The sequence below is a fragment of the Mytilus edulis genome, chromosome 12 (genome assembly GCF_963676685.1).
Source record: "Mytilus edulis chromosome 12, xbMytEdul2.2, whole genome shotgun sequence".
Lineage (NCBI taxonomy): Eukaryota > Metazoa > Mollusca > Bivalvia > Mytilida > Mytilidae > Mytilus > Mytilus edulis.
The window spans coordinates 36,547,569-36,560,012 of NC_092355.1; the positions used below are offsets into that span (position 1 = coordinate 36,547,569).

Genomic DNA, 12,444 nt, shown 5'->3' on the forward strand with positions numbered 1-12,444 from the left:
TAATATAAAGGATGAGCTGATTCTAATAACTTACCCACAACCAGAACATCTGTATAAGTATCCATGGCGTTGCTCCTTTTTTTCAAGGACTGGTGCACAATTGCTATCAAAAAGATTTGATTTCTTTATGGTTTTTTTTAAATGTTTAAATAAATAATTCATTTTGAAATTATTTAATTCTATTTAAAAGTACTATGTAAAATCTGGGATTTTTTTTTATATAAAGGATAAAAGTACAGGTAAACACACTAATGTACAAAACTGTTGTTGTCATTTTTCAATAAAGTATAATGAAATACGAAACTATTATAGTTTCATAATATGTCTTATCATTTAACAGTATGCTCACATTATATAAAATGTACATTTGGATATTTGAAATTTCTTCAATATTTGATAATGATGTTAACTTAAAAAAAACCACTCTTTTGTAGATGATAATTTTTTTCTATTACTCAATGTAAAGTGATAACTTGTATTATCAATGCATATACTGTTATGATTAATTGTGTTATCATTATGATCAATGCAGTTCTTATCATATGTTTTGTATAACTGCATGAGCTATTTTTTCATTACTTGTGGACGGTGTTATTCCGTTACTTAAAGCGCTTCATTAATTGGAAAACACTGTCTACGTCAGTAGTTACCGATATAGTTTATGTTACTTATAAAAAAGAACGTGTATTTTGGAGATATATTTAAAAAGAGTAGGTATGTTCCAAGCTTTCAATCTTAAGTTGTGGTATGTGTATTTGTCAATCATTTCTTGCTATATATGAACTTTAAAAATAATGTCACTCAAAATTTTAAAGTTTTGCAAGGTTTATGATGCAAACTGTATCAATTTAAAAGACATCGCATATTGTTATATTTACCTAATATTATATGTCCCTATCATTTGTCTGATGTCATCTTCAGCTACAGATTTACGACTAAATGATATTTTGGGAAACTTTGGAAGAGAATTTATATGTAGTTTGTCAATTTCTTCTTTCAGATTATTGATCTTTTGTACCAAATTTCCATCCTGTCGGGTCTTAGCTAGTTCTGTTCTCTTTCTGTCTAATGTCTGTACGGCTACAAGCTCGGATTTAGCATCAGCTAACATATTCATCAGCTTGTCTTTCTCCTTCTTGGATTGTTCTTTCACTAAAGTAATCATCTGAGCTACGGTTTCATCAACCATACGTTTAATCTTACCGCCTTCGTCGTTGATGGCTTTTATAACAGACTCAACAGAATTATCAAACGATATTAAACTATCCTCAATTTTCTTTATATTTTGATTTGCTTCATTTGTTGTGGCATGAATTTTCGTTTCGTTTTCCCCTTGTAGTTGAACGATGACATCGAAAATCTGGGAAAACGTATGCCCATTGTGTTTTCCTGTCACACAACGTGTGCATATCTGTGCATTACATGTGTTACAATTTAAAGTCAATTCTTCTTTGTGTTCATTACATTTAGATTTACCTTCCGGGATAAGTTCGGAAGCTTTTTGAAACTGGTGGTTTCTCGATAACTTCTGTCTATTGTGTAGTAACTTACAATTTCCACAATAGTATTCTTCACAGTCAATGCAATAGTGTGATCCCGGGGCACTCACGCAAACCTCACATGTTTTAGACGCAGCTTGAGCCATTTTAAATTCGATCAAAATCACAGTTATGACGTCAGGTTATTGTAGTACATGCTAATGAATTCTAATTTTAAATCAAGTACAATAGATAGTATATAAATCATTGACAAGATTGTAATTGAACAATTCAACCAATGTTTCTTTGTGTTATGCTCAAGTGAACCCTCAGTTAACAATGAATACATGTATTATGCTAACAGACATTTTATATTGAACGTGTAATATGAGTAATCTTATATATTAACGTTTAAATACCCGTAGTGTGTTTTTTACAGGATATCACATGTTATTTACCTAACTACGTATTTAAATATAGACGTTGTACTTGATTGAATTTTAAACATTTCTTAGTATCTGCATACTTTCCACCAAAAGATTAATTCATACGATAAGATTATATATTAAAAATAATCATGTTAATGAAGTATTTCTAAATCGGTAGAAAAAATTTAAGACGATATATCATATGTGTATTCAAATAACATTCTATAATTCACAAAATATCCTATCATTTAAGAGGTTTTTTTAACGTTTACACTTTTGGTAATAAAAGCTACTAATAACATTATGTAGAGACACTTTACTTATTGAAACGTCAATGAACATGGCAAATGTGCATTACTTTATGATTTCTTTGTCAACAAATGTTATTGATGTCGATCGAGAGGGCGCTTTATTTAGGAACTTTCGTAAGATTTTTATTACTATTTTAAGTATCTCAAGTTCCTGTACGTCTATTTTGCATGTGATCTTTCGAGGGCTGTCTGATTTCAGTTTTTTAATTTCATGTAGGTTATCCAAAATCCGTGACCACGTCCGATTGTTAAGTGGATCGTCTATTAGGCCGATCAGGATGTATAATTACGCAGGTACATCCGGTCGAAATGCAAACGTTTACACCGACGTGTTTTTGCGTTAAAGAACAATTGTAAGCATTTTTGCTTGTTACCTGGTGAAATGGAGTAACTTTAAAATTTCGATGCATATTAATAGGTTCATGATAAATATCAGTACGAAAATGTTGTATGTTAACAATGAGACAACTATGTACCAGAAAACAAAAAAAAACGTTGTAGTTAACAACTATAAGAAACCATACAGTCTTAAAAATAAACAAAACCTATACCACATAGTTATCAGATGCATGTTCAACGCTTGAATATACAAGTAGTACTATGAACTGAAAATATTTTTTTTTATATGATAAATTGAACATGAGTATATATTCTTGTATTTCAGTTGATAAAATTTAGAATTTCGCATAATGAAGTCACCACTAACGAAATATTGTCTACAGCCTTTAATGTATGTAACATATTGAATGTTTGATAATGGAATTTAAATTATGCTACAGTTAGCACGGGATCATGTACACAACACAAATAAGCATTTTCGTGATGTAAGATTTAAAGAGCATGTTACAATGGTTGTTGTTTTTGTGAACAAAATATCATGTCCACAAAATATGTGTAATAGAAAGCTTGCTTTACAAATATTTGCATTGACTAATAACTAAACAAAATTCTATCATAGCAAAATATGGAAAAATTAAGAATTAGTTATGTAATAATAAACGGCCCGTATACAGATATGTTTGAGAAAGTTTTGTTAAAATGCCATAAAAACAGTGAATAAATAATGACCGTAAAGTTAACACCCGGTCCTTGATGTAATGAACAAAAATGATGAAATTCATGGCTGATTATTTCAATCTTAAAGGATGTAACAACTATGAAAATTAGTCTACATATTCATAACACTACAGTAAATGAAGTTTGTCTTTATTTTTAAAAATACCAGTACTAGAGCAAGCGCACATTGAACAATGTGTCCACCTTTTTTTATAAAACAAAAACAGACATGGTTGTCGTTTATTGAAGTGGTTCATCTCGTTTCTCGTTTCAGTATTTTATATAGCTCAGACGGTTGCAATGGTTATAAACTAGTCTTTTGTGGGGCTTTGTATAACAAACTAGTCTGTGTGAGCCAATGCTTCATGTTGAAGACCGTATTTTGACCTATAATGGTTAACTTTTACAAATTATGACCAGGATGGAGAGATGTCTAAATGGAACTCATACTGCATCTTCTTATATATATAAACAATGGAATGTATAGCAGACTTGAAAGCCAGATAAATATGTTTACTACACACAAACACGATTAACAGAAATATTACGCTTCAAAAGAGGTGGCTATGTATGCTTATAAGACACTAGCACTAGACATCAATATGCATATCTAATTTTTCATAAAGTTATATCACACACTCAGCTAAAATATACATTTCCGTTCAGTATCACATGAGAGTGCATTGTAATCATTTTCCATATGAAAATAATTGACATCTAATAACTAGGCAAAATATGTATCTGACAAAATGTCTGAGAAGTTGGAATACATTGTAAAGATAGAAATAATAAAAAATTTCAAATGATCATACATAGCTTTTAACAACATGAAATATATGTAAACAAATACAATTGGCGAACTATACGACAATGACAACATTTGTTTCTATCTTTCGCAAACAAATAATCATTTAGACTTTCTGTTAGTGTTTGAAAAGCAACAGCATGCCCCGACTAATTTGAAACATTAGAAGCAAACTAATTTTCATTATGTTACAATACATGCTGAATGTTGAAGCCGCTTGTCCTTGAAGTTATTGGTGATGAGTAAACTCACCACTGGGTTGCCTCCTTAATAATTTTCGTCATTTAAAACAGTATCGGCACGATCACATGACTCGATATGCCTTAATTACTTAGCTTGTTGTTTGACTTTTGTCTCTAGAATAGACATGTTTACCAGCCATGGTAATGCCATGAAACGTGTTTTAACGAAACTGCAATCTACAAAAAAAAAGTTTAATTTGTTAATGTTATTTATTTGTTTTAAATATATTGGGAGAATCTTCCATTCGTTGTATACATTGGAAAGAAGAACAGGTAGAATGAATAATTAAATATAGGTCTGGCTCTATTTCGGGGATCGAAAATCCTAAGTAGTTTGCAACAATGGAGGTTTGTCTCATTTAATATTTAATTATGAACATCTAAATTCATGATAGACACCAGAGTAAGGAGTTGGTATGCCGTACCCGCTGTTCATCTAAAAAACACCTAATTAGTGACAGCTGAATAAAAAAAAAATACGATAAAAGGGACAAATAAATTACGAGGATGACTAGTATTGACGTCTCACCGTTCGCAATGTTTTGACAAATATAGCTAAGGTACAGCTGTAGTCTGTATTACTGGCATAGAAAATATATTGACTTTGTAAAGTACATGTACAAGGTTTGCTAAAAGTTTGTTTCTAGTTATGACACAATAAATGATAATCCATGTCTGCAAATGAAACAGTATACATGAAATGAATACTGAACTCCAAGGTAAATTTTTAAAAAGTCAATGAAAACTAAAAGAAAATAAAACATGATCAACAAACCGATTGAGTTGAGAAAAAATGTTAATATTTTTGGTCTTGCAGGAAAACAAATGCAGACATGCAAAATAGATGTCTTAAGGTAGATCCCGACACTAAGGGAAGAAACCCAATTACGACTGGTTCCCTATATTTACGCGCGAATATGGCGCTTAGAAATCGGAGACCTGGGAACAGTTATATTGTCGTCTGGTAACGAGTAAACAACCGCGATGGCTCGTTTCCGGAAGAACGGGAAGTTTAACAGAAAAATAAACTTCGTACGGTCATCAAAGATGAAATACATGAACAAGATATGTACCGAGGACCATCCATATGGGAAATTTACTGACAATTTACAAGATGATCATGAGATTATAATTAATTGTGAACTTGACGTAGGAGCATCTGTAACTGTATTAAACGATCCATCGCACGACGACTGTTGGAAAGAAGGAAGAAGAGTAGTTGAATTGATTCACCTTGCTGAAAACCTCTTTTGTAAGATGTGCAACTGTCCTCTCCAATTACTGGATACTGTAGGGGAGCGGAAATACGGACTCGGAAGCGTTTTGTACATTCCTTGCAGTAGATGCCAGCCATGCGACAGTGTTGAGACAGGAAAAAGGAATGGAAAAGGAGCATTTCTCGTAAATTCAAAAGCTGCAATTGGTAAGATTCATTTTATTTCAACACTAAAATTCAATGAGAAGGTAATTGCTCATCTCTGATTATAAATGAGTTTGTCCAATGCCTTCTCTACTCTTTCTTAATCCCTTATATTGGCCTGGGCAAATAGGGTAGGGGGATATTTTGAAAGTGCTGCGTGCAGGGGAAGTGCTGTCCAAATTTTTTAAAGTATGATTCATTCTGGTAACTATACCCATCTTGTCTGGCTTTGATGTGTTCAGAATAGAATATTTGTATTTCCCAAATTACGGCCACAGGGCCCATACCTTACATAAAGAGTATCAGATCAGATACAATTGATTTACAAATTACATAATTGGTAACAACTGAATATTTCTCCTTTGTCATAAAAAGAATCTGCATCAAGTTTATTAAAATCTTTTCACTAAAAGCACTATGCTACTGAACGACTAGTCGAAATAATTATGACGTCTTGAAAGGCTATTATACTTTTTTTTATTTGATGCCTTACTTCGACGTACCGCGTCAAAGAAAAAAATTATAAAAAATTTTCAAGATGTCATAATTATTTGGACTACTGAACGACATATCTGTAGTGTTACTAGCCATGAATCCATTTTTCTAGATTAAACCAAAGCTTATGTTCTAGGTTCAAGACCAATCTGGGTCCATTCACTCTGATTCTTGATTGACCTACGACCCATTTTCTCTACTTCTTGTTCGCTTTAGTAGGTCCATTCACACTAATTTTTCTTAGCATACATGTATATTGTATTATATGATATCTAAGTTATTATTTGATGAAAGTTTCGCCAACTGTTGTGTTAAATGTTTTGCTGTATATTTTCTTTCATTTCATTTATATTTAATAATCAATCTGATGCAATTTTAAGATATTGTCTTAATTTTTAAATTGTTATCTTATAAGTGTGTGTGCTTTGTAAGTTTGCCCCCTTCAGTAATGTATTAGAGTCTTTTTTCATAATTCATTAAAATTAATGATTGACAGTGTCAAAAAATCCCAATAGTATGCAATATATGATCTTCAACAATGAGTTAAACATATTCTGTATAGTAAGCTAATTTGAAACACTTTTTTCAATTCGTTTGCCTTTTTTGAATCATGTTGTTTTCCAGCCTGAAACAAAATTACATCTGTATATGTACTTATGTGCTTAGCACTGAAAATGTAAATATATAAAACAACATCAAAATTCTGTATCATACTATGCTACCTTTTCAGGGATGATACATTGTACATGCAGGAATAGGGTCTACACATGTGAACAACTTTCTTTCTGGTTTAAATGTCCCTTCAGTCAATCCATCAACAATCAAGAAGAAAGAAAATGAAGTTGGAAAGAAAATACATGAAGCTGCCATTGGATCATGTAAAACAGTTCAACAGCAAGAAAAAAATTTAAGTAATGGAAAGGTAAGATTTTTTGGTTCATATACATTGTAGTAAGGTGCATAAAACAAGACTTTTCTTAAACTTTGTATAAATTGGCCTTTTTAACTTTTTTTGGATTCGAGCATCACTGATGAGCCTTTTGTAGACGAAACGCGCATCTGGCGTATATATATAATTTAGTCCTGGTATCTATGATGGGTTTATTCACCTATTTCTTAACCCATTTCACTTGGATTTAATATCAAGTCTTGAATAATCTAGGTTTTTTTTAATATTATAAATCTAAATATAGTAAGATAAGGTATAAGTGCCAATGAGACCACTCTCAATCCAAATAAACATGTGAAAGCTCTCTCACAAGAAAACAACCAATTACTGAAAAATGTAAGGGCATACACTACATAGATATAGGAAGATGTGGTGTAAGTCCCAATGAGACAACTATACATGTATTTATATTTTGGAATTTGGGGCCTATTGTTAAATTGTTGGACATTGAGTTCCAAAGGGTCCAAAATAATACTTTATTTTTGTTTTTTTTAATCAAATATCTAATTATTGGGGTTAAGTGATATGCCAAATTAAGCTGTGTATTTCGATTTTTCAAATTGGTCCTCATTACTTTAACTTAGTATGCAGTTTTTTGAAGAAAAAAAAATATAAATAATTTATTTATTTATTTATTCTGTCCGTTTATTTAGATTGAAGTCAGTTTCGATGGAGGATGGCAAAAGCGGGGTAGTGGCTGGCACTATGACAGCAATACAGGTATACAAATTATCATACTCTTAAAATGTGGACAACTGTTTTAGCTCTACTATTTTATTTCAATTCAAGATATCTTATTTCTTCAAACAAGAGAAAACAGCCTATGGACAAGTAATATGAAGAAATGTATCAATAATCTGGGTTTCTCATATCTAACATCTATTAATGTACCTATTACACCAATGCTTGCTAACAACGAATTCATGACAAAATTCACTACATAGATATAGGAAGATGTGGTGTAAGTCCCAATGAGACAACTCTACATGTATTTATATTTTGGAATTTGGGGCCTATTATTAAATTGTTGGACATTGAGTTCCAAAGGGTCCAAAATTATACTTTATTTTTGTTTTTTTAATCAAATATCTAATTCTTGGGGTTAAGTGATTTGCCAAATTAAGCTGTGTATTTCGATTTTTCAAATTGGTCCTCGTTACTTTAACTTAGTATGCAGTTTTTTGAAGAAAAAAAATATAAATAATTTATTTATTTATTTATTCTGTCCGTTTATTTAGATTGAAGTCAGTTTCGATGGAGGATGGCAAAAGCGGGGTAGTGGCTGGCACTATGACAGCAATACAGGTATACAAATTATCATACTCTTAAAATGTGGACAACTGTTTTAGCTCTACTATTTTATTTCAATTCAAGATATCTTATTTCTTCAAACAAGAGAAAACAGCCTATGGACAAGTAATATGAAGAAATGTATCAATAATCTGGGTTTCTCATATCTAACATCTATTAATGTACCTATTACACCTATGCTTGCTCAAATAAAACAACGAATTCATGACAAAATTTTACAAGAACAGAATTCATATATTACAAAATACAAATCACAAAGAAATGTTCTTTGATCAAAATTGTCCTATTTTAAAAATTATGACAAAAATCCAAAATGGAGGATGAATATATCAAACAAGTACTTAATAGCAAGTATAGAAATACACTTAGATTAATATCATATTTTATTAATCTGCATGCAATCATTTGACTTAAGAAAAATGTCCTTATAAATTAGTAATATGAACAATTTGAAGCTATAACATACAATATACTTATGTCAGTAGTGTATTCTTACAAATTAACCTATATATATTGATATATGTATAACTGCACATATAATTGCACATTTAATTGTTCGAAATGTGCCCAATGAAATGCTTTGTAGTATTGTTTAATTGCTGCATCATTACTATTTTATGCTTGTTGTATGGGCCGTTGCCAAGTATTGTAATTAATGTTGTGCCAATAGAATATTTATATTTGTATTTGTATATCTGTTATTTTAGGATTGCAATTAAAGAGGAGATATTTACATACAATAAAATTGTGAATGGAAATGGGGAATGTGTCAAAGAGACAACAACCCGACCAAAAAAAAAAAAACAACAGCAGAAGGTCAATAATCAGTTATGTTAGCATTTAATGTTCATGCCATTCAGTATTTAAAGCACAGTTTTAATCCGAATTTATAATATTTATAGGTCATACTAGTATGATTGGGTCAATCACTGGAAAAGTCATGGACTTCAGTCTTAGGAGCCGCGTCTGCAATGTATGTGAATACCATCAGCAAAGAAAAGAAATTGTTCCTGCACATGACTGTAGCAAAAATTGGTATGGATCGAGCAAAGGTATGGAACCAGACATGGCTGTTGAAATGACCCACAACCTTAAAGATTCAGGATGCCAAATACAAGTGTTACATGCTGACAATGATTCTACAACTACTTCTAGAATGAAAGTAGATTTTGATGACCTAGAAAAAAAGGATGACCAAAATCATGTTAAAAAAGGATTTTCAAAGAAGTTATATGAACTGTCAAAGAAATTTAAAGAGTTGAAACACCCTGATGTCATCCCGTATATAGTGAGATGCTTTATGTATGCTGTCAAAGAAAACACTGGATCTGTGGAAAACATTCAGCTAGCGTTGAAGAGAATGGTTTTAAACATATTTGGAGACCACATCTTGTGTGAAAATGCAGAATGGTGCACATATGCAAACGATCCATTCAATTTTAAGTAAGATATTTTTAAATGCATGACAATGCAAGGACTGATATGGATAATTATAATAATTAAAATGCGGGTTTACCTAATACAAACACTAAATTGACAATAAGACAAATCTCTATCCAGGACCTAAAACAGTTAATATAAGCAATTATAAATGTAAATCACATCATTGCCTTCAATGTGGACCCTTGACTCAAACCATAAAGTTAGCCCTAAATGACCCCAAAATAAACAAACAACCAGATTCATGTAAAAAATTAGCAATGAAAAACAAATAAGTATATTATATATGTATATGCCATGAGGCAATATCCACTGTTGTCATTCATGAAAATTGTGCATAATGAAAACTGCACTTGATTTGGACCAACTACTTGGTTCAGGCATAGCTTTTGCTGGTGATACTGGTTAAGTGAGTTGATACATACATCTTTAAATTCTAATTTGGTTTAAATTTTGATATTAGGTTCAGATGAATAAATTACAGATCATTTTCAAAATTTAGTTATGTATACATGTATGACCTTTTTAATTATGCCCTTGATAATAACTACCGAGTGTTATTATTTTAAGGACCGGTCAATATGGCAATCAGCAAGGACAAGTATCATATATGTAAAATTGCCACAAATTGTTGAAAAAAAAATACATGTTTGAACAATCATCCTTTTCATGTGGATACTAACTTTATTACTAGGTATAGCAGTTTGCCAAAATAATGGTGAATGTTTGTCAACTGATGCCCTGAAACAGGAGTTAAGTGAAGTGGTTGGGAAATATGAAAGGAGGGCAAACATATTGCAGAATATGGGATCTACCCAGGCCAATGAAAATTTTAACCACATAGTTGCAAGCAAAGCTCTAAAATCAAGGTACATTATTAGTTTAGTCAATCTAGCATAAATTTGAACCCGAAAGTAATTGCAAGAGAAGATTTTTAAGTTTTAATCTTTAGCATTATACCCCAAATATACACAGAAAAAAGTCCCATAAAATCTAACTTGAGTAAGACTGAAAAAATCACCATTTAAAACTCCTATGGAGATTTGCATTGAAAAAGGAGATAACTCTTGCAAGAAAAGGCAGAAATATCAATAAAAAATGATAACTTTACCGCTTCTATTCATTAGAATGTATTGATTCTTAATTTTTAGCAGTCTTTAGAGTATAACAAACAACTCTAAAGGTGTTTTCTTATCTTTAATCAAGCTATAATCTAGATTTTGTAATTCATTAGTTGAGCATTTATTGAATTTTTCAACATATCAAGGTAAAGAATCTCAAATTTAATCAAAATAATTAAGCATGTATTCTTCTTTTTGTGGTTTAAAGTTTTTTTAGGTAAGTAATTTGCTGAAAAATTTAATATTCAGATATAAACAATACCAAATTTTAAACATTATTTTTTTTGAATGGTCACAAAGCTTCAAATATGCATTTCTGCAATGAAAAATGCAACTACTCATAACACTTCAGTTATGTACATTTCATAAGCAGAAGATTATATAATTTAGTCAAATACAAACTTATAACCCCCTCAAAGAACCATACTTAACATAACTTTCAAGAAAAACAACCAAAAACTGACCAAAAAAGACTCATTTGTGCAAGAGTTATTGCCCCTTCCAATGTTAATTTCCATAAGAAATTAAAAATGCTAGATTTTATGGGACTTTTTTATGTGTATTTAAAGGGCATATTGCTATAGATTAGAACTCAAACATTTTCTGTTGCAATTAGTTTGAGGTTAAATCTCAGTTTGACTGGACTATATGTAAATTTTTGACATGATAATTTTATAACTTTAATTTTATTGTTTAATTGTGTCAAATTAAATTCAGGATGTTTGATGATACATTTCATATTTGTTGTTCTGAAATTATTTATTTTTATTTATTTTTTTAAATTATGCTTTTTAGGTCATTTGTCCCAGAGGTCTAAGTGAGCTTTTCTCATCACTTGTTGTCCGTCATTGTTAACTTTTAACAAAAATATTCTCCTCTGAAACTACTGGGCCAAATTTAATCAAACTTGGCCACAATCATCATTCGGATATCTAGTATACAAAAATGTGTCTGGTGTCAAGGCCAACCAAGTTTATCAGTCACTTTATTATTCTATTGCCAACACAGTTTTGCACACACTAGGATCAACATCCTTTAGTAAGTGTTGACCAAACTTGGTACAGTATACATACTAAGTAACCTCATAAGTTCAAGATCAAAGGTAAGGTCAGAGAGTCGAATATTTACCCAGCCATGCTTTGCATTGCTCTTATTACACTGTCTTTTATATGAAACAATTGTGTCAACTGTAAACAAACTTGGCATGTCCATAGTTTATAGATAGTATGGATCCACATTATTTCTATCTGTCATATTGTATATATCATTGGTGTATTGTTAGGTAAAAGTTTTTCAAGGTAATTCATATTGAAAAATATAAAATTATGTTATCTCATCTGGTGACACATATATTAATTATACTTCAGGTCAATGAAGCATCACTTTTG

General features: G+C 31.0%; 2 protein-coding genes across 5 annotated transcripts in view; both read right to left on the reverse strand.

The window, feature by feature from the left end:
- LOC139498378 (aquaporin AQPAn.G-like) overlaps positions 1–12,444 on the reverse strand; it is a 337,743-nt gene that overhangs the window by 55,426 nt on the left and 269,873 nt on the right. The window lies entirely within an intron of this gene.
- LOC139498380 (E3 ubiquitin-protein ligase TRIM71-like) overlaps positions 1–12,444 on the reverse strand; it is a 134,235-nt gene that overhangs the window by 16,413 nt on the left and 105,378 nt on the right. The window contains exons 1-2 of one of the 2 annotated variants that reach the window (XM_071286770.1): positions 879–1,712; positions 35–103 (exon numbers count right to left, since the gene is read on the reverse strand). In XM_071286770.1, coding sequence (XP_071142871.1) covers positions 35–103; positions 879–1,645 — 836 coding nt within the window. In that variant the 5' untranslated portion in view covers positions 1,646–1,712. Of the gene's footprint in view, positions 1–34; positions 104–878; positions 1,713–12,444 lie in introns of those variants that run through there. The other variant, XM_071286771.1, reaches the window with a different exon arrangement.